We start from the raw sequence: 22,565 nt of genomic DNA on the forward strand, positions 1-22,565 counted from the left end.
GGTGAAGAGATACAATCAAGCTGTTTAAAAGCATGAAAAAATTACTGTGACAGGTAAAACTTTAACATATGCTATTATGATGCTCTAAGATTATTTTTAACTGAGTCAATTCTTGACTACAGGGAAACATTAAATTGTATAGAATTTTACACTTTTAAATGAAAATCATAAGAAAAGGGTTCAAGGACTAAATGTGGGGACACATTTCAAGTGAGAGCAAGGTTACATCAAGTTACCTTTAAGATACATTATTACAGTTCCCTTTTGAGGAAACTCGCGCTGCGTCACTGCGGTGACACTTTGGGGTAAGTGCATCTGAATGTGTATATCAAATTCAACCAATGGTGAGGCTTAACGACAAAAACAGGGTGGCGCGGGAGACAGGAAGTATATCGCTATCTGAAATATTGCCAAAAACAGCGTTACAGGGACGCAGGAAGTATGGCAAGGGAGACGCAGCGTCTCATTCCCTTCTCAGGGAACAACAGTTACATACGTAACTCGAGACGTTTTCATGTGTCAAACACAACTTTGCAAAAAAGCATTTATAAATCAACATTCGCATACAGAAATATAAGCATTTAAAGCACGTGTGATTAAAAAGTCTAGAATTTTTATGTTATTATCCTACACTATACAGGGAATAATATGGATTTTTTTTCCAGAAAACTTCTTGCATAAAATAGATTCAAGCACTTTCAATGACCTGTATCTATGTATGTATATAGTTCAAAAACTTCCCAGGGCCTTGAATTATTTCCCCCAGATTCACAAACTTTCAAGGATTTCAAGGACCCGTGGGAACCCTGTCTGTAATATACTGTACAAACGTTTGTTTTCCATACAGTCTCTTATCTGATCTTTGGCTCTATTAAAGGTTTTATCTTTAACTCTATAAAGTTACTTTAGATAGTAGTCACAAAGTGATAAAACCTCCTCAACCAAGACATTTTGAAAGAACAATCGGCTTAATATGAAGGACTTGTACTTTATTACTGTAAGTACTATAACTATACCCCAAAGCTTGTGGCTTGTCCACACAGTCAGAAACTACATGCCAGCTCATTTATGGCATGTCACATGAAAAAGAATTTTATTAATTAAAAAAAACATGATTACATCACAAATGTGCAGAAATAACTAAAAATGTATTTTAGTTAGTTACTAAGTGTAAATTAATTTTATATACACTTGTTTTATATATTTTGTATTTCTTATATAGAATAACCTGATTAATAAGATAACGTATGTGTCGTTTGAGAAACAGCACCGTCAAGAGGAAAGTTTAAATAACATATTTGCCCCATCACTGAAGCTCCCACTTCTGTCATTTATTAAGAATGTAGTGTTGCTTCTGACCTCAGGCCTGTTTCATCCGATCACTGATTGGTAAAAGTATGGCTGAAAAACACATTGGCATTGGCAGAGTAGTCCAACGGGAGGGTGGCACCTGCGTTCTGTGCTCCCAGTTTGGCTCCACCCAAAGCAGAGGACTGGCGTAAAGTGAGCAGGCTGTACTTACAGAAGTGACTGTAACCGGTAGCCCGAGCCTCTGATATGACCTGAGTGAAACCTGTATCAAAGACAGACCACATCCACACCGCAATCTAGTTAATCTGAAAGTGGTTTTAACAAGTCTTTCATGACTCTGATCATCGAGTAATATGGTGGCTACACAAATTGGCTGAGCTACAAGAGATGAATTTCATAACTACAGAAAAGCTGAAAGACCCCAATAATGATGTAACGCACCAGACTTCATCAGTTCCCAGCTGTGCCACACCGAACCAACGCACAGGATAGGCAATCCAAGCTCACCAGTAAACAGATCCTGGATAAACAAGAAGGCAATAGTAAAAAAAAAAGGATAAAGGTATGCTGGGAATTTTTTTTTTTATAAATGTACCTTATGCACTTTTGGCAAAACAGCTACAATGTGTTGGGCGAGGGCCTTTCCAGCCTCAGTAAACACATGTTTGCACAACGCATCACCAGCATTAGCACCTGACACATGCAATACACAAACAGTCAAAACATGCTACAACCTCTGTGTATATAGACGGTATCAGCAGTAACAACATAAACAAGCGGCTTTCGTGGTCAACACGTAACTTCCGGTAAACTCGGCTAAGAATAAATAACAACAAGTTTATTTATATAACAAGCAAAATAAACAACACCTAGGAGACCAAAACATTTGTTATTTTCGATGAGGTATTTTATGTAAGAGTTTACCAACAGTTTACCAACTAGTCAAACAAACAGAAACCGGAAGTAAAGTTCTGACCAGACACGCAATCGCGTGACCGCACATGCGTCCGATGAAACCGTCTATACTATAGTGTGAACTGATGACATACAAACCTTCAGCTAGTTTCCTGCAAAATCCTGCAAAGTGTGACTTCTGAAAGTTTCTGTACAAATGAGGCAGCATCCCCATTAGATCAGACACCTGCAGGTGAAGACTGAAAATTAAACTTAATCTCTACTACTTAAGAATAACATTAAGCTTAAAGATGAAGTGGTAAAAAGAGGCTTAACCTGGAAGTATTCTTCCATGGCCTTCTTAACCAAGGTGACATCGTGAGGGGGTGTGATAAGGTTATCTCTGGCATCGAAAACAGTTTTGACAGCTAAATGAGAAATCCAGTATGCTAGAGAAAAAGACATTGAAGAAAATCCATGTATAGGGGAGAGCGGGGCACAACGTAATGCTTTTCGGTTTGGCTCAATCATTCAAAAAATATTTGAGTTTGATTAATTATATTTTTTACACAAGCAATACACACATCTCTGCTACAAATGAACATTTGAAGTTTGTTTCTATTACTTACCATTTTTGGACAATTACACCAAACGTGACAGAAGTGCAAACGTTACAACTTACCAAATAGGTGGGGTCAATTGTAACAGGCTGGGGGTTAGTTGTAACACTCGCTAAAAATTAAGTTTGCAGGCAAATATTTCAATACTTTTTGTCTATATACTTGAAGTGGATGTTGTTTATATATCTGGCTATAATAGACCGGTATCCACACTGTATTCATTCATCCAGCCCTTTTCTAACAATAGTTCAGATATAAATGGACACAAATGTCTAAATATGTGAGAAAAAGCAGCACAATTATGACAAAACATTTTTTATATGTGACCCAGTCTGTAATAACCATACTACAGTTTCAAAATAAAATTCTGAGATAATGAGCATCAAAGTCTGATTTTAGCCATTCATTATGATTTCAATCTTTGACGTGACCTTATTCAATCAATATTAAAGATATGAACAAAAATAAATTTTGACACACAATTTTTTATAAGATAGGCACATTTATTTTGTTGGCAGCCAGCAGTCATTCGTGTGTAGCCCATTTAAAACAATGGCAAGAATTACGCTAACGTTAGTGGTTTTCATATTGTAAGTGCTGAGGGGTTAGTTGTAACACTGCGTTACAATTAACCCCACTGGGTCAAAATATTTTCAAGCCCACCAAAAAATGTGTTAAGAGCTGCAGACATATTTCAAAACGATGCTATGTTTTAGTCAACAAGACACTGACTAATATGACATAGCATTGGATTTGGTATCTTACACACCCAACTTAGAAACCGAAAAAAACATAATGAAAATTTACTTACATGCCACAAAAACACTCTTTCATCAATAACTCTCTGGGAAAAAATTATACATTTCCAATAATTTGCGGGAGATCGTCTTTTGGCAGCGTGAAATCAATACAGATAAATAAATCGCTCAACCCTGTCCAACAATGTAAACAGTCGGTGTTACAACTAACCCTGCGTTAATTTTTTTGCCCCGTGCACCCCTACTCCTTATTTTAAAAAGCTAAGACAAGCATTTTGAAACCCACTGGTTTACACCTGTATTTTGCATTTAGGTCACATAAGACAAGTAAAAATACCAGGTGTAAATGGATACCGAGACTCTTTCTATGATGCATGTCTTAGATGAGATAAGATAGATAAGGTAGACGGGTTAAAGTACAACAACAACCTATAAGGTTTCTTTTATGGCATAGTTTACCTGAACCCTCATCTCCCATCATGTGACCCCAGCCCCCACAGCCAACTTGTGTGCCATCCGGATTCACCAATTTACAGTTTGAACCAGTCCCTGATATGACCACTATACCTCCTAGAAAGAAAAAGAGAGTGTCATGTAAATATTATGTGGTTACGATGACTGTCTGCAATGCGCATGATCCATTATACAGTACCATGGTCACTGGCAGTTGCCACAGCACCAATGGCATCAGTTGTAATAAAATAACTTTGGCTCAGGTTTGGATATTTTCCCTTCATATCATCGATCAGTTTCTGTATAGCAGCTTTTTGCTCTCCGCCGCTCAATGACATGCCCTGTGAACACAACACATAATGTCAAAGTGCTTGAAACACGAAGTTGAAGTGTAATGGGTATGAATGCAACTTCTCACCAAAGAACAAACTGGTGTGTTTGGGTCCAGCCCAGCCTTGATTTTAGCTCTCTGGACCATATCATTGATACCATCGATACAACCATCAACGCCAACCAACTGCAAACAGAATGCATTAGATACAAAGTAGTAACTCATCGAATCACAGCCTCAGTGAGGTTGGATTAGTTAAAGATGCTAGATCTCACCCAGTGGTTGGTGCATGGTCCATCTGTTTCAGCAAGGATACATCCATCAGCAGAAAGCAGAACAGCTTTAGAGTGTGTCCCACCACTGTCAATGCATGTCAAGTAACAAACAAACAGTGTCTCATAGTTCATTTCTCTGAAGATGCTTTTCAATTGCAATGAATGGTAAACTTTTCCTGATTCATTCACAAACACTGACTGAACAAACACGTTTTAAACAGGCGCTCTCGTTACTTTTGTTTTAAAATAACTGAGTTTCTAAGTTTGTTGTTTAAATAGTGATTTTTGTAAGAAACTTACCCCTCCACTCCACCGTACACAGCGCTCATCTTTACCGCCGCTTCCTCTTCAGTCACATGACACATCCGGATCAGGTGATTAGTTCGACTTCACGCAGCGCTGCGCAGATTGGTAGCCTATGACATCAAATTACCGCGAGAGCAATTTGAAAGCTGTCTTTTTATTTCGCTCTCGCGGTACTTGATGCCACACGTCGTTTGCTCTGCGTATGAATCGCCAACAAACATTCAGATTTTTTAACAACATAACATACGGACTTTGACAGAGTTCCACAATATTTTTATTACCTAACTCAACATAAAATTCCGATTCACACCCATTTTATACTTTGCCCTTATTTCAAAAAAAAAAAAAAAAAGATAAGAATAAACGACCTGGTTTTTGCGTGGTTGTGCTTTTATTCATTTGCTATACTGTTTGTGATCGTCGTGGCTGAGGCAAGTAACGTTAACGTTACGTTTTAAACGGAATATATAAGTAAAAACAACTTGTACAAATACATATTTGCTAATAGATTAAGTATCCCGGTAGTATCCTCTTACCAGTAGATGGCAGTATTACAGAACCAATAGTGGGTCCAAGTCTATGGTCCAAGTTCATACCCTGTCCACGATAGATAGATAGATAGATAGATAGATAGATAGATAGATAGATAGATAGATAGATAGATAGATAGATAGATAGATATCAGAAAAATAAAGCTACTAACCAACAGCACTGCATTGTATCATTTATTATGTTTTGCTTAATTAAAAATGTAAGTTTTAGAATGTTTTATGTCAGTGGTTCCCAAACTTTTTCAGCGTGTGACCCCCCTTGTGTACGGTGCATTCCATCGCGGCCCCCCAAAGAAAATTTGTGACAAAAACTGTTCTAAAACTCAACATTTTATAAAAAAAAAAACATTAAATTATACAAAAAGTAGTGCTTTTGGTTAGTAGTCTTATTTTTTTTTAGGTTTAATTACACAGAATTCATGATAAATTACCGTATTTCATAAAATGTCATAAAACTGGGGCCCCCCTGGCACCATCTCGCAACCCCCCTGGGGACCCCGGCCCCCAGTTTGAAAACCACTGTTTTATGTCATAAATGTTCTTTGGTGGGGGCGTGAAGCAATGCATCATACACAAGGGGGGCCGCACGCCGTAAAAGTTTGAGAACCACTGAGATAGATATATAGATATATAGATACATAGATAGATAGATACATAGACATGAATACATTCAAAGTGCAATATTTAAAAAAAGAGAGACAACAAACAATACTAGCTATACATTTTAAAGCTGGGGTACTAAAAGTTAGTGTGAATGTCAAAGTGACATTCAGGTCATGTGCTTGAGTTTAGCAGTGATTGTGTTAACTTACTTCCTTACCTCCCACTGTCTTTGTGATTCACCTTGTATATAAACCCACACACTGTCTCACTGGCTGGTAGAGAAAATATGATTTTAACATGAAAAGTTGATGAAAGAGTTAATTATTTTTTTAAATCTTCATGTCTACTTCATGTATGATACGCATTATAGTAGCCACCACTTCAGAGTCAGAGTGTCTTTATTGTCATTTCGGCTCTATACAAAGTGAAACAAAACGGTGATCCTATGGGGCCATGGTGCTACAGACAGCACATGACAAAGGGCTACAAAACCAAATTGTACCTAATTTAAATGATATTAAATAGGTTATACTGTATATACATGTGTGTATTTTGAGATGGTGAGACAAGTGTGTCACAAATGTTTTAATGCTGTAATTTGTAACATTCTTATTTGTTAATATAGTTACAGCCATTATTGCATAAGACCAGATACGTGAGCCTAATAAGAGTTTGATTTTCCGACCACACTGCAGTCAACTAGCATAGTTTGTTCAAAAGCAGCAGACCACAGTGTCATGTAGATAGTTAGAGGTTTCCAAGCAGCTATAGTATAGATAAACTGCTTTTAGACCATTTAATTTTATTTTTTGGTCAAAATTCATACCTTACTCTAAAACAAGAAAAGTAGGGTCTTTGGGGCGGTTTCCCAGACAGGCTTTAGGTTAAGACAAGACTAGGCCACTGTTATATTACAATGTTTAAGTAGTTTTTGCAAAAAAAAACAAAAAAAAAACAACACTGGTGTGCACCTGGAGATAAAACAATGATACTGTTCTGTGTTATTTCAATGCAAGATGTTTTTTAAATTAAGGCAGCTCAAACATCCAATTAAGTCTGGTACTAGCATAACTCTCGTCTAGGAAACCGCCCCTATTTGTATAAAGTCTGATGGTTTACATGTGACTTTTACTTACAGTAAGTTCCACGTTGGATTTTTGGCTAATGAATCAAATAAAATGTACAAGCAAATGACTCAAAAAATATGGTACGTGCACCATAAGCCAGCTCTTCTAATTAAAACTGACCTTTACAGCTCAATATAGAGTATATGTTATGTCTTTGGTATGGAGACCACAACATGTCTAAATAAGAAAACAGACATTATGCACAAAAATAAAGAAGTACAGTGTTCACACACATGTAAGCAAAATATGGGAGGCAGTCCTATGAAGGTCACAGAATGCAAAACCAAACAATACGTTCCAATCTAAAAATAAAGACTCTTATCAGGTCAACATGTTTCACTGCATGATTTGGCCTCATCGTGAGAAATTCACATGGTATGGTTTGCGATGCTAAAAATATACCTAAAAATATACATAATGTTTACAAATGCATACATACAATAAATATCAACAAATTAAAGTGATAACCTTTCCACACTTTTTCAAAAGACGACAATAAAAATGCATAAAGTGAATATGAAAAGGCTATAATTGCAACAGAGAAGTGCTGCGTTTTAATGCATTGGCTATGGTTAGTTAGAGTTAAGGGAGTAGGTGGGAGGAAAGAGAAACAGACACTGCGCTTCCTCTACTCGAGGAGGGGACAGATCGGCAGCAGTGCACACATCGCGTTTCAAACCCTCATCAGTATGCAAACACGCGCAATTTCTATCGCTTTTTTCAGCTAAACACTTTCTGACTCCTTGACAGATCTTAATGAATTCCCGTCGCACCGCCGCTGAAGCAACAGTTAGGCAAGCGGAAGTTCACGCGGTAGGAAATCTTAAAAAGGCGAAAGGCTGATAATCATCCATTTATCGCGTGTCTCGTTTCGCAGTGGCACGTCGTTTTAAAACATGGACACGCACGTGAAAGAGGGACAGCTGTACGTCCAGCATCAGAAGTTTGGGAAGGTAAGACACACGCTTACGCAGAGTTTGCCTCATAGGATTGAAATGGTTAAAACCGATGTCAACAATCCAGCGCACTGCACGCGCAGTTTGGCATAACTGAATTGAGTCCATTTCACTGATGAAACTGATTAAGACAGTTTTGAGAGCAAAATAAACAACAGAGAAACAACAGAAATTGGGCATATAATAAGGCATCTACAAAAACGCGAGTTATATATGCAACCTAATTTTTTATTTATTGTTTTAAATAACTTCCGTCATAAATCTTGTATGGTTAGTGAGTGACTCTTATCTGTTCTGCCACATGAGATGGTGGTCACATGAATGAATAGAGGCACTTGCATTTTATTTATACAGCACCATCAGATTTTAACTTTGATCTTTTGCAATTAAATGTTTATTATTACTAGTACTACTAGTTCACCTAAGTTGTGCATGCACATAGTCAGCTGTTTCTTCACAAATATTTTCCACTCTCGTCTCTATAACTGTCCACGTGCGGTGGAAAATGCTACATCACAGATACATGTCCACAAAAGCTGTCTGTTTTGTTTTCTCTATGACTGAATATGTAAAGCATTTACGGTCATCATTCATTTAGCTTTGACATTGATGTGAATCACATGTCTTCAGTCAAGACTTAAGATGGATTAAAAATGTCTTGTTTCTTTTCTAACTGTGCAGCAACCGTTTGTCATTAATTCATTATTCACTTCCTCAGTCTATCTCTGTGAAACGCCTTTGTGCTGTTGAAGTAGGCAAATTATGAGTGCATGCAATGCATAGCTACTTGTCTTTAGCCCCAGGCAACAGCCGAAATTCAAATCGGACCTTTTGGTGTTCAGTAGTGTTATTCATTCAGATCTTCGTGCAGGGAGGCAAAGAAGTTTCTACTACAAAAGCCACCAAGTCAACAAGAAAACTACATGTTGTACATGAATCATGATCGTGGTGACTCTTCTTACAGAGGATGGATGAGGATAGCGTGATGCTTGAATCATGCAGAATTATCATTTGTTGGTTGCCTGAGCCTCACACGTTAACAATGCCATACAAAGAAAGCAGATACAAGTACAGCCAACAAAACAGACACTGAAAAGGAGAAGGAGATATAAATGAGTACAGCTGTTCGTGTAGTATTTTTAGCAAGCATAGACCTTAAGTAATGAGTGACAATCCCTGGCATAAAAAATGGGCTTTGGCTGCACTTTTTGGCGGTTTTATAAGATGGCCTTTGGAGGACATGAAACCTGAAGTTTACTTATTTGTTTGGTAATTAAGATGAAATAAGTTTGGATTGTACTGCTGGGGTTTTGCGTCTCAAACAGCCTGATTCTCATGAAATCTTGAAACAATTTAACATGGCTAATTAATATGAATTTGTAAAATTGCATGATTGTTAGAAAAACACAATAATGAAGCCCCAACACTAAACCCAACATACCTTGATCGAAGCAGATCGTACAAAAGGTAATGAGTGAGATAATTTCAATATGAATTAGCTACCTCGTAACGAATTTTAGCAATGCCGACATCGCGGGCACGAGCGTTGGATTTCTGGGTCGAAAAATTTGTTTAACCTGCATGCTCCTTTATAATGCGTATCATGCAATATCCACTTTTCTCCGTATGGTTGTAGTATCTTTTTTTTACTAAATACTTAAAGAACCACTGGAAGCATTTGATATTTTGAGCTTTCAGTCCTGAGGTGTTTTTATTTTACAGCAACTTTTTAAAAATTTGTGTTACTTTCATCCGGTCGGTGGGCTTCCACTAAACTCAAGCCACTAATGAATGGTGTGACTATATTTATAATCTTGGTACTGATGAACTTTCATCAATTTCATGAAATTTTCATCATTTTGTATTCACGTTTGTGGTGGTAGATTAGCGAACGTCCTGTCTGCAGGCATTGTTCTAAAAACCATGGGTCCGAGTCTGAATATGACAAACTAATTCCAACTAAATGGCCCATTTCAACTAAAATGGTAAATGTTCATGATTTTATATGAAAGAACTAACAAAATTCTACTGTCTGTTAAAATTTCTTGCAAATATCTGATGAAATGAGAAAGTTACAAGCAAAAACATGTTCCATTGACATCCATATATAACTTTTCACTCTGATTTCTAATATTAAAAATATCATAACTTTCTCAATCCTCAATGGAGTTTAACAATCCAGGTATCTTTGAAAATGGGAATGTCTGGTCTGTCTAGTCATGTGATAAATTTTGAGCTTTTTGGCTTTTGAAAATTTTGTTATCATACCTACGAATTGTCATTAGATTGTGCTTGCTCACACTTTCAAAGCATCGCTAAGGACTAGGACTTAGTTAGAAAAGTAATTTTTACAAACAAAGCTAACAAAAAACAATACAGGTGTACATCTTGAGACAAAACAATGACACTGATGTGTGGTGATGTAGGTGTTTTAAATTAATGCAGCTTCAACATGCATTTTAGTCTGGTATGGAAAATCATTTAAATAGTCTAAAACATTACTGTTGCCATGTGTCGCGTGTTTTGGTGGTAATGCCAGACATGCTCACGTAATGTATCGTGGCAAGCTCTGCCAGGTTTAGTTGTTTGTGTGTAAAAGAGTGAAGTGGCATTGGTTTTCGCCTGCCCACACTGCCCTTTGCTCCTACATTTACTACTAAAACTTTACTGCGACTAATAAGAATATCTATTCACTAAATGACTGCAGACACGCCTCTTTTAAATGAAATTAAAGTGAAAGACTGTAAATAAATACCTACAAATGTAACACATTTACACATTATTAATCATCTTCAAGCTCTGTCATGTTGAGGATTTGTATCTTGCTTTTCAATAATATTAAATAATCATATTTTATAATTTATTTTTATTTTATAAATAAATGTGTTTGTGCTTTATTGCATAGACACCCATATAGTTTGAATCTAAATATTCTGATGTGATGCACTAACTTAAAGTTGTTTATCTCCCCTGTGCATGCTTCGATTTAAAGTTCAAGATTGCTTTTACCTTTTGTCAAAGCATCAATATAGTAAGCAATGCAGGGGAGTAAAATACTCGTTCTCCCTAGTGCTACATTTAAGAGACAAACAAGGAACAACATTTAACAAAAGCAGACATAAAAACTATATATAACAATTTTAGCTATAAATATATGTATTTCATGTGATCATGTGTCTGGTGAGTTGACACACATGTCTGTCTCTCACTTTTTTGTTTAGATCTGTCTGTCTGTATATCTATACTAATACTACTTACACTTATATAAAGTTGCAAAATATGCCAGATTACCTGTTTGATAATAAATGAATATGCTGTTAGGGTTCGTGACACTATAGTGACAGTGTTGGGGATCTTGTTAATATGTTATTTATGAAAATATGCATTAAAGACCACCTGTTCAAAGTTACTGAATCATTCAGTGACGTACTGAAACACTGGTTAAGCATAAACAAGATGACATCACTCTGGACTGTGTACGTGTGTTGTAAATGCATTTACTTTCATATCTATCAGCACATTTGTTTACTGTTACTCTGATTAACATTGTTTATGTTTTGCAATCCATGGAGCGTGACCATTAGAAAAAGTAAATGAAATAAAGATAAAATGCATGGTGATATTTTCAGGTTAGGAGTTTTATAGCGATAATTTACTGCTAGCATATTTATTTTATTTTAGGTTGTAGCACTTGTAAACAGATACAAGCAGACATACACATTTCCTCGGTTAAAGTTCAAATGAAGTTATCATTAACTTTCCTTCTGATCATTTGCATGATTTCCAGTTTATTTCAAGTGTTGCTATATATGAATATACAAAGTGTTTTAAAGGTCATTAGTCTCATTTAACTCACGCAGACCTAATTTTGTTTCGATTTTGCACAATATTTTTAGTTAATATTAACTCCAATATTGAAATTAGTCTTAAAAACAAGATTTGTGCTAATGCATTAAGTTAGTGTTTACGTGTATGTAATGTTGTGACAAGACAAACCCATCAAGAACAACTCAAACAGTGACAAATGAAAAATATGATATCTGATCTATTGCATTTCCTGATTTTACTGATATTATTTTAATGTATACTAGTAGTAAGTATATACTGAAATAGTGGTGTGAGAGAGTTGAAGTGCAATCTAGTAAAATAATTCATATAAAAACGGCTAAATTGCATTGTTCTTACATTGTAAGAGCAAAATAAAAAAGTCAAACATCCGCAAAAGTGCATAATGAGACCAAAATTGCTCTAGTAGCCACAGGTGTCATGGTAAAAATAGCATTTCTTACAATACTTCACTGATGGATAGAAATGAAGTGTGATGGAAAATTCACAACCCATGTCACAGTAACAGATAATATCTACGTGTGGTGTTTGTGAGATTTTATATGTTTGAACTTTTTAGATGTGGCGATTATTTGATATTATTTGATTATTTGTACCCTGTTCACAAAGCATTTTGAAGCATTTCATTTGAACATTGTTTTTATATTTATATTATGCTATAGCTCACTTTTTGGCCTTGGTGCTATTTATATGTTTTTTCTCATTGAATAGAATTTTACAACCAACTAATCAATGACTATTTTCAGAAATTACTTTAGTAACTAGTTCAGTCAAAATTGGGTTTGTGTGTCTGATGACGTCCTCATCAAGTACACACACACACACACACACACACACACACACACACACACACACACACACACCTGCAGAATGGTGGAGGAAGCAAAGCATGCTGGGTAATACCACACATTTCCTCCATGCCACATTGACATCTGCTGTCTGTACAATAGCCAGCTTTGAACATTGTGTAATGGTCAGTTGCCGTGTGTGATATATATAATTGGTCACTATGTCTTTGATGTGTTCCTGATACTTAATTGTTTTATCTTTTAACTTTTGCTACTGTAGCTTTTTGCATGATTGTTCGCATAACAGCAGGACTATTAACAGTAGTCAATTCACCATGCATTTGTTCAATTTAAAGTGCACCTAGTTCATTGCTAAAAAACTACGTTATTTGAGAATTTGGTATAATACAATGTGTTCGCGTGGTTTATGGTTAAACAACACATTATTTTCCACATATCGTACATTTTTGTAGCTTCAGATATCCTGCCTTCCTCAAAGCATTGATTACAAAACTTATCAATTTGAAAAGCGCTGTGTCCCTGATTGGCCAGCTAATCTGTACGTTGTGATTGGCCTGAATACCTTTGACATCAGCTGGAAATGTGACGCTTCTTACCATGTTTGAAAGATTCGCTCACAATGCAATGCTGACAGAAGTAAAATTTTATTTACTGTGAGTGAAAGTGGGAGGAATTATGATAATACCTCCCAGGAAGTAAACTGTTGCCTACAATCTGTGTGTTTGTTGTTGTCCAAGAAAAGAGATTAACGTAGATGACGATAACTTGCGTCATTGATTTTTTTAGGGTTTGTACCTTTTGCATATCGTTAACACGTACTAATACACACTTACACACCAAAGGAAATGTAAAATGGTGAATCGGACAATAATTGCTCTTTCAAACTACGTAATATAACACATTGCATTGGCTTTTGAGCAACACATTAATGAATACACACTCAACAGTGAATAAGCTTGCATCACCTTTTTAAAGGTCATTATCAGTGTATCAAGGTGTATGTTTTATACGTTTGATATCTGAAAAGGAATAACGAATAAAGGTTAGAATTAGTTTTATCATTTAGTTTAACAAATGGAAAATTATATTTCCGCTTGTCTTTCCCCACAGAAAAAATACTTTAATATTTACTACAGTAAAACTTATAGCAATTACTGTAGTTAGTGCTTTAAAGCTTTAACAACTTTCAACAAGTTGAAACAACCATCCAAGCTTAGAAATATATGAGACTGCTTTAATTTACACGCAGCTCCCTGTGTGTGCACATGTGAGAGAAAGCGAGAGAGAGAAACGTATAATAATGTCTTCCTCCACATTATGTGCAAATCTGGAATGAAATCCACATGCTGTATAGAGAATGATTTTATTTACATTTATTTATATTTGAATGCGTTGATGCAGAAAATTTCATCATAAAAATGATTATACAGCTTTGATAGATATAAGTCTAAAACACTATTATGAATTGTTTTTACTAGTAAATATATATTTTCTTACATTAAATACTTAATTACTTATGTTACATATTACGAAATACTTAATACTTATATAATTATTTAAAATTACAAGGTTGACATTTTTGGTGTAAAATCTATTTCTCTTCAGTGATCTGGCTCCAAAGTGCTTTTTCCTGGCTTTTATGTTCCTCTGCATGGGCGGGTTTTCTTAATATTGTGAACTGCAGTGGTGAGGCATCATTTTTATGGGTGAAATATTAAAATATTTAAATTAAGATGGTTTTCATCTGCCATATTTATCAATGGACGATCATTTGTACAATGAGATTAGCAGTATACAAATGTTTCATGAATCGCTTGTGAACCTTGTTGTAAGATGACATTTTGCACACAGATCTGCGCTTGTTTCTACGTTAGATTAATAAATAAAGCGGTTGTGAGGAACTGAATCTCACACTGTCTGTCTCACACATAGGTGTTTGTTTGTTTGTTTGTTTGGTTCAGAAGTTGCTTGTACATCTGGAGGAAGGGGCTTCATAGTCATTGCCAGTGTCACTTGCATTGTCAAGTTCCTCTTGTTGACCACAGCAAAGCTGACCACATATGCTAAATAAAGACACAACGTACATACAAGCAGACCTGTTGACTTGTGTCTTAGTGGTTGCGACATGGAAATTGATAATATGCTATTTTAAGACTACCTCATTGATGAAGTATTTTTTTAATTCTCTTGCCAAGAATTAATATTTATATTAAAATGTTCATATGAATATTAATGCAAAGAGAAAGAGAGAATTATTTTTAATATACTTAATATTAATTCTATTCAAACAAATTAAAAATGTTCTGAGAATATATCGAGGGATGAGAACCAGAAAGGGATACGTGACATTTCACCAACTTTGACCATGGTTTGATCTTGCTTTGTGTACTAATTTTAATCTTTTATAACTTTAGTTAATTAAGAATTTACTTGTGTCTTTTTGGCAGTAGAAAGAGCTTATTAAGAGCTTTCATTTAATATTATTTATATTTATTTATCACCCAAAATGTCACTTACACCCTTGTGGTTCTCACCCGTCAATATATGCAAATTCTAGTATGATGATAAAGATATCAGCATACTCTGTAACAATAAAATGCCTGACCCCTGATTTTATGTGTGTATGTTTTTGTTTAGATTTAAACAGACAAACAAAAACCAAACTGCTAACTCATTTAATGCATTAGTTCTCTCTCTTTCTCTCTCTCTCTCTCTCTAGAAATGGAAGAAGAACTGGTTTGTGTTGTACCCAGCCAGTCAAAATGGCATTGCACGGCTTGAGTTTTATGATTGTTCGGGCAGTGCCAGCGATAAACCCAGCACTAAGAAACTAGACAAAAAGATCATTCGTCTGTCAGAATGCATCAGCATACTGCCTGCTCTCACAGAAACCTGCCCCAAAGAAAACATGTCTGCTTTCTGCGTTGAGACCAATGACAAGACGCACGTCTTTGCAGCGGACAAATATGTTACCAATGAGTGGGTGGAGAAGATGTGTGAGATCGCTTTTCAGGTATGACATGGAAACTTAAAATAAATCAATTTTGCATTGAAAATAAAGCCTATTTTAGGGATTAATATTACATAAGTTTACATTTTGGGAAAGGTTGTTCTATTAAATTTAATGAATGCAGAATTTAATGTAAAAAATTAAAATCAAAACAACTTTTATCTTATGCAATGTTATCATTTTTTATGACTTTGAAATAAAAAATGTCCAAGATGTTTCTTCATAAAATACATTATTTAAAACTCTTGTATCACCTTAAAATAATAATCAGTTAAGGATATAATGGTTCGTTATTGTAACAACAAATGAAGTGCTCAGATGCAAAATCCGCTATGTGCGTCATGATTTCTTGTAAATTAGCATTTTCATTAGACTCTTAAAAAGTTTTCTTTTCTGAATGGTCTGAAGGCGGGATTAGACGTGAATGTATTTTATGTACTTGTTGAGAGCATTTGGTTAATATAAATATCTCATTTTTGACGGAGCTGGCTTTTGCATCTGAGCTGCTCAAATGCAATTTTTAAACTATTGTGAAAAGCATTTAAATAATTCTTACTTGGTAATGTACATTCTAGAAATGTTAGGGAATAACACAGATGATCTCAATACTAAGTCACCATCTTTATTTCTCTCTGCTTAAGGGAGGAGGTTTTTCTCTTGGTAGTTCTGACTCGAATGGACAGCAAGAGCTTCAGATGGCAGAGAATCTCATTTATTACTCCAGAGAAGAAGGTACGGACACATGGCATAGTATGAATTTGTTATATAAACTGTACTGTATAAACTAAAGGATATAAGGTCAGCTGTTTTTCAAACAGTTCTTTCCTCTATCCTACACAAAAAAAATGCTGTGTTGATTTCAAATGAGCACTGGGTCAAAAAGGGACAAACCAAGCCGTTGGGTTGTAACTAAGTTAACCTATGCTGGTTTGTTGGGCATTATTGAGTCAAATAAAAAAAATTTCAGGGTTAATTTACCTTGAAAGTAGCCTAACAATTTTTAGAGTGTATTTTATCACACTGTGACTTGCATAGTTTCAGAAATATGAATCATTTTAATAGCTATGCAGTCTCCCCTGCCAGTAATTTTGTTTGTCAGGGCAAATATGAAAACGTATTTTTAACACAAATACATTAGCTTCATGTGCAAAACTAAAAAGCTGTGCTGCTGTTGTCCATAATAGTTAATGCGTTTCTGAAAGTGTGGACGATGCAGTGTCACTTCCACTGTCAGTTCAGCTGTGAAAGAACATGTTGTTGCTAAATATACATAGCTTTTATATGCAAATGTATAGATTCCATGCCCTATAGTCAACAAATAGACAGGAACCTAAGACTATCAGATAAAAGTACAATAAATGTCACTGGGGCCCCTCTGAGAAAGTACACCTTTGTACATAAAGAGGACATATTAATACCTCAAAGGGACAGTTATGTAACCACACACATATCTGTATTTAAAATTTAAGACCCTTTTAACGGGTACCATCCAGGGACAGCTTTTTAACCTTTTGTTCTGAAATTGTATTGGATTGTGGTAGATGTAAATGGACCCGTGGTGGCTTGTGTGGCTCGTCATGTTAAAATATGTGCGGTGCGTCATGGGAACCTATGTGTCTGCTGCATGCGTCAAAAGGGTTAATGAGAAAAGAGACACTCACGTCTCGAAAGACACTTAAAACTAAACTCTGTTACACATAAGATTAAGCAAGTATCTAGCAAAAGTGAGTGTTATCATAAACCCTTACGAAGCGCCTGTAGCAGGCACGTATTTTGACTGTTACATGAGTAGTTAGACAAGTAAGTATGGTGGCACAAAATAAAACGTAGTGATTTTCTAAGCGAATAAAAAATTATATGATATGATATGATATGATGATGATGTTACTATGCCAGAGGTCAAAGTGCTGCAAACTAAAGGGCGATTTATAGTCGTGCGTAGGTCCTACGGCGTAGCAGCGACGGCGTAGGTTCCGCGTCGGTTTTAATTTATACTTGTGCGTCGCCGTCCGCGTCGATATGCAAACACACGCGAAACCGCTGGTTGGCAGTAATCACACGTGTAACCACAGTAGCAGCAGAAGTCGTCACAGAAGAAGAAGCTAAGCAAGCAACTTGTTGTGTATAATTTGAGAAGACCAGCAATGATGGAAGTAAATAAACAGCGACTTATGTTTCAGTTTGAGTTAAATCACTCCTCAACTTGGCTCGTCTTTGTTTTCATCGTCTCAAACGGAAATACCTATGACGCAGTTTTTTTTACCTGACGGGAGGGGTTCTGGTGGATCAATCACAGCGCTTACGGTCCGCGTAGAGCCGACGCGCTGTTAGAAATTTTGTGAGGTGTGCTACGGCGTTGGACCTACGCACGACTATAAATCGCCCTTAAGTGCTCTTCCGCCATACAATATAGTTCTCATTTTTTATCTGCTCAGAAAATTGCAACATTTTATTTTGTGCCACCATACTTACTTGTGTAACTACTCATGTAACAGTCTTTAAATAGGGAAAACATGGAAGTGTTTGGTGGCTTCTAAATTCATCCCCTTTGGATCCTAATAAATGAATGGTGCAAGGCTAAATGGACGCCATGTACAACGATTAAGTGCATGCATTGAAAAAAGATAGGTTTGTATTAATTCGTCTAAGTTGAGGGAAGAACATATATAAATATTGATATGGAAATAGTTTTCCTTTAATAATTATTAGGGATGCACCGATAAATGCTTATACAGTAATAATACCTTGCCGATAACTATTCTGAATCGCACAGCTGATATAATTCACAGCTATTTCATGTACTACGGCTTTTGATCAGTAAGTCCTTATCGATCTGAAATTGCTGTTAGTTTGAGTCGTTTATAACATGCATTTGAAAAAGCTACACTCGTCAAACACAATCATCATACATATTCTTTAATATCATAAAAATACCTGAAAAGGTTTGAAGAACAGCAGTATAAATACATCCTTAAGCCATTTCCTGGAGCTGCGTGTCATAGCTGCGTGTGTAATGGTTCTTCGTATTGAGTTTCTGCACGAGAGCGCCATCTGGCTTTTGGATGTGGCAGCATTTCACCGTTAATCATTGAGAAGCATAGCAAGCATCATCGTCCGATATATCAGTGAATCCCTAATAATAATAATAATAGTCAGATTAAATCAGACCGAAAGAGACAGATGGCTAACAAGTGATTTGGATAAGGGTAAACAGTAGAGCAGAATGTCAAGTATTTTCCTAAACTCCTCCTTCACAGCTGGCACTCACTACTGTACATCCAGTGCTACAAGAGGTAAACATTCAAGGAGAAACTCGGTACCACTTTGATCCTGCTATTCATCCTCGAGTGTTTCTAGAGAATAAATAGTCTCTGATCACTTCTGTTTTCAGTAAGGGCAACGTTGACTTCCTCAAAGAGTGTGGGAGCTGACATTTAAAGAGTTTGATTCTCCGATTAAATAGCTAATTTGTTGCCTACTGCCATGTTATAACCCTAGAAAAGGCATACAGAGTATAACATGCTTGGGTATTTGTTGGTATTGTGAATGAAAGCCAGTGCAGAGATAGACGAAGACAATGAATGGAGATTAGATTGAGGCCTTTCATTTTAAAAACTTGTTATCATGGCACTTTAAAAGGAAAGTATTTTGTAGTCCCTGATAAGCAGGAAAATAGCGATGGGACCCATCAAATGAGAAACATCCTGGTTGTACTGTACTTTTACATTGTGGGTTTTTCCTATGCAATATAAAAAAAGTCCAATGTTGGCTAATTTCCTGAGATTCAGAGCACTTCCAGTTTTTCTTGCCACAGATACCTTGTTATTTAAAAAAAATACTTTAATGATCAAATTGATTCAAATTGACTATTTCAGCCACTGATAAACTTATGCACATTTGCAGTATTTCAACGTGAATGTGTGTTTTGCCGTATTTTGCAGTTAATGAATTTTGGGTGACCGTCCAGAGGACTGAAGCATCAGAACGCTGTCTTCTCTCTGGAAATTACTGGCTTAAAGCAAACGAAGACAGCCTTATCCTAAAAGATCCCAAGACTAAAAAAGAACTACTGGTATGGCCCTACAAGCTTCTCCGTCGATACGGCAGAGATCGGGTGAGTTGTAGTCAATTCAGGTTTTTTTATTCACTATTTAATATTATTTAATTTCTTACATAGGAGATGTAAAAGTGTTGAATGCACAATGTTTATTTTAGTGTCAGCCTTGGCTTTCAGACTCCCACAAATTTACAAGTAGGCTGTTTGTGTCTAAAATAATCGAATGGCTGTTTGATTTAACCCATCGTTGCTGCAGACAGCTGACCGCATATTACAAATGACATCGAAGGCAGGAACTTAGACTGCTTGTTTCCAACTCTGCTTCCTGCATTACCATAGAAACTGCCTTGTTACAGGAAGTTGGCCTTCCTCTCTCCCTTACGAGTGGGTGGAAGGCAGGTCTATTGCGGTGAATGACTATTGAGCTCAGGTTATAATGGTTTATAAAGGTTATTTTATGACCCTGTCTGTGAAATACAGGCTAAAGTCTAAAATATAATGATGAGATTAGGAGCAAGTTTTAAATTCAGTCATTGAGTTCACTTTGCCTTTGGCCTGACTCAGTCAATATTAAAGATATTACGGTTAAATTTTCACCGAAATTTGGATGATTTTATGGTTTTTACAGTAAATCACAAAAAAATGACTTTGGCTGGGTTTTGAGTAGCTTTTTACTGTATTTACGATGCAAATTATTTTTGGTATCATTTAAAATATTGTTTTCAATTCTCATGTGTTTTCCAGGTTATGTTTTCTTTTGAGGCCGGTCGACGCTGTGAATCCGGTCCAGGGAACTTCACCTTTGAGACGAAGCAAGGGAATGAGATTTTCCACATTGTAGAGAAAGCTATTCGGGAGCAGAAAGCCCAAGCCGAGGAACGACATCAAAGCTGTCCATCATTAGACTCCGACTGCCCAGCTCTTCAGCAGATTCGTGCAGCCATTTCAGAGGGAAACAATCGAGAACCAGATGGAGATTCCGGTGGAAGCAAGCCTGGATCAGCAGATGGTATAATCGGTCGAAGGGATAACGATGGGAAAAATTTAAAGGGACGAAGCCTCCCGGAACCACCGGCTCCTATCGGTGGGACCCCTCCACGATCTCCCATGCCTCGTGGGAACAAAAGTGGACAGCTGTTAGAGGACCAGAGTAGCCTGTACTCCGAGCCTGCTGACTCAGTTCGTACACCACAAATTTTGGGAGATTGTCTGTACTCTGACCCGGTGGATAGCATCAAAACCATAGCCGTACCTACTCCCACCCCACGTCAAAGGCCAACCGGAGAAGAAGGGGTCGGTCGCCAAACCCCGCTCTACTCGGACATCTACGATCAGATCAGTCTGGATTTGGTGCAGAGGACAGCTGCATTGGGACTTCTGAATAACAGGCCCCCTGCAGATGGAGTTTCAAAGGAGCACATCTACGATGAGCCTGAGGGATGTGCAGGACCACTAACTGTGAAGCCTTGTTCAGCGCTTTACGACGAAGCGCGGCTGGAAACGAATCCCTGGAGAACCAGGGGACTGGAGGAGCCTCAAGGCCACGAGTTTCCTTGCATTCCCAATGTGGATGAGTATTCCGCCCCACCTTATGGCAAGTCTCACCAGCCGTTGCCTACGCCCAGACCTAAAGGCCCCAAGCCTGTAACTGCTCCAAAGCCAGGCAAAGTAATACTGCTCAAAAAAGACCCTCCTTCTCTTCCTCAAAGTAAGAGCAATGCTAACATAAACAACAATAATAGCAGTTACAACCACAACAGCAGGGAAGGTGGAGCTGGTAGAAGAGGTGGTGGTGCAGAAAGGGCAGGTAACAAGACGGAGCTGTACAGTAAAGTATCTAGACGTAGTACTCCAGCAAATGCTTGGCACCCAACCATGCAAACTCCAGACATTATCTATGACAACTTGGGTGATATTTGACCTGACTAAGCCCAGGCTTCTTTTAAAAAAATGTCTCTGATACCGCAACAACGGTATACCTGAACATTTTATTAATCTACTATGCGAATACCACTATGAGAGCTAGAACTGTACAAACTCTCTTTGCCATAATGGCGAGCTTGGGAATTGCAGAGAAGAATTCTCAAAAATGTTTGTTTGTGTGGACAATGCTGTTTAAAGGGCTTTAACTGGAACTACCACCATTTTGCACTTGTCGCGCAAATACGTTATGTAAATTTGAGTCTGTGACTTTAGAAATCGTACTCGCTTATGAAGCACTTGTCATATATATTTTAATCCCCCCATGCAAGAGAATTTTAAACTGCTAAAGATTTAATTTGTTTGAAGTGCAGAGACAAAAAGGTCTGTTATTGCACATGCAAACCTTGAATTGTTTTGTATGGAGATTGTAGTGTAAGGATTTAAAGGGATAGTTCACCCAAAAATGAAAATAATGACATTAATGACTCACCGTCATGTCGTTCCAAACTGGTAAGACCTCCGTTCATCTTCGGAACGAGAGCTTGTTGACCCTTCATTGAAAATTAATGTACGGTATACTGTCCATGTCCAGAAAGGTAATAAAAACATCATCAAAGTAGTCCATGTGACATCAGTGGGTCAGTTAGAATGTGTTGAAGCATCGAAAATACATTTTGGTCCCAAAATAACAAAAATTACGAGTTTTTTCAGTATTGTCTTCTCTTCTGCGTCTGT

The 22,565-nt window shown here is 36.9% G+C and overlaps 2 protein-coding genes across 2 annotated transcripts; one reads left to right on the forward strand and one right to left on the reverse strand.

Moving 5' to 3' along the window:
- Positions 1 to 972: 972 nt before the first annotated feature.
- Positions 973 to 5,011, reverse strand: nagk (N-acetylglucosamine kinase). The gene is made up of 10 exons (XM_065289000.2): positions 4,943 to 5,011; positions 4,643 to 4,727; positions 4,455 to 4,553; positions 4,236 to 4,377; positions 4,043 to 4,153; positions 2,542 to 2,654; positions 2,365 to 2,452; positions 1,907 to 2,004; positions 1,753 to 1,831; positions 973 to 1,573 (listed from the first exon to the last, which is right to left on the reverse strand). The coding sequence occupies exons 1-10, from the start codon at positions 5,005 to 5,007 to the stop codon at positions 1,380 to 1,382; spliced, it is 1,074 nt and encodes a 357-aa protein (XP_065145072.1). The 5' UTR covers positions 5,008 to 5,011; the 3' UTR covers positions 973 to 1,379.
- Positions 5,012 to 7,824: 2,813 nt separating this feature from the next.
- dok1b (docking protein 1b) lies at positions 7,825 to 22,363 on the forward strand. Its single transcript, XM_065288998.2, has 5 exons — positions 7,825 to 8,182; positions 15,560 to 15,853; positions 16,492 to 16,582; positions 19,792 to 19,964; positions 20,652 to 22,363. The coding sequence occupies exons 1-5, from the start codon at positions 8,126 to 8,128 to the stop codon at positions 21,825 to 21,827; spliced, it is 1,791 nt and encodes a 596-aa protein (XP_065145070.1). The 5' UTR covers positions 7,825 to 8,125; the 3' UTR covers positions 21,828 to 22,363.
- Positions 22,364 to 22,565: the final 202 nt, after the last annotated feature.

The sequence above is a fragment of the Paramisgurnus dabryanus genome, chromosome 2 (genome assembly GCF_030506205.2).
Source record: "Paramisgurnus dabryanus chromosome 2, PD_genome_1.1, whole genome shotgun sequence".
NCBI classification, from domain to species: Eukaryota; Metazoa; Chordata; class Actinopteri; order Cypriniformes; family Cobitidae; genus Paramisgurnus; species Paramisgurnus dabryanus.

Excerpts from the sequence above, each read along its gene's own strand:
- nagk (XM_065289000.2), bottom strand. The coding sequence starts at position 5,007 with ATGTGTCATGTGACTGAAGAGGAAGCGGCGGTAAAGATGAGCGCTGTG. Across the intron at positions 4,728-4,942 it reads GTGTACGGTGGAGTGGAGGG|TGGTGGGACACACTCTAAAG; the intron begins GTAAGTTTCTTA and ends ATGCATTGACAG. Across the intron at positions 2,453-2,541 it reads CCATGGAAGAATACTTCCAG|GTGTCTGATCTAATGGGGAT; the intron begins GTTAAGCCTCTT and ends CTTCACCTGCAG.
- dok1b (XM_065288998.2), top strand. The coding sequence starts at position 8,126 with ATGGACACGCACGTGAAAGAGGGACAGCTGTACGTCCAGCATCAGAAG. Across the intron at positions 8,183-15,559 it reads AGCATCAGAAGTTTGGGAAG|AAATGGAAGAAGAACTGGTT; the intron begins GTAAGACACACG and ends CTCTCTCTCTAG. Across the intron at positions 16,583-19,791 it reads TTATTACTCCAGAGAAGAAG|TTAATGAATTTTGGGTGACC; the intron begins GTACGGACACAT and ends CGTATTTTGCAG.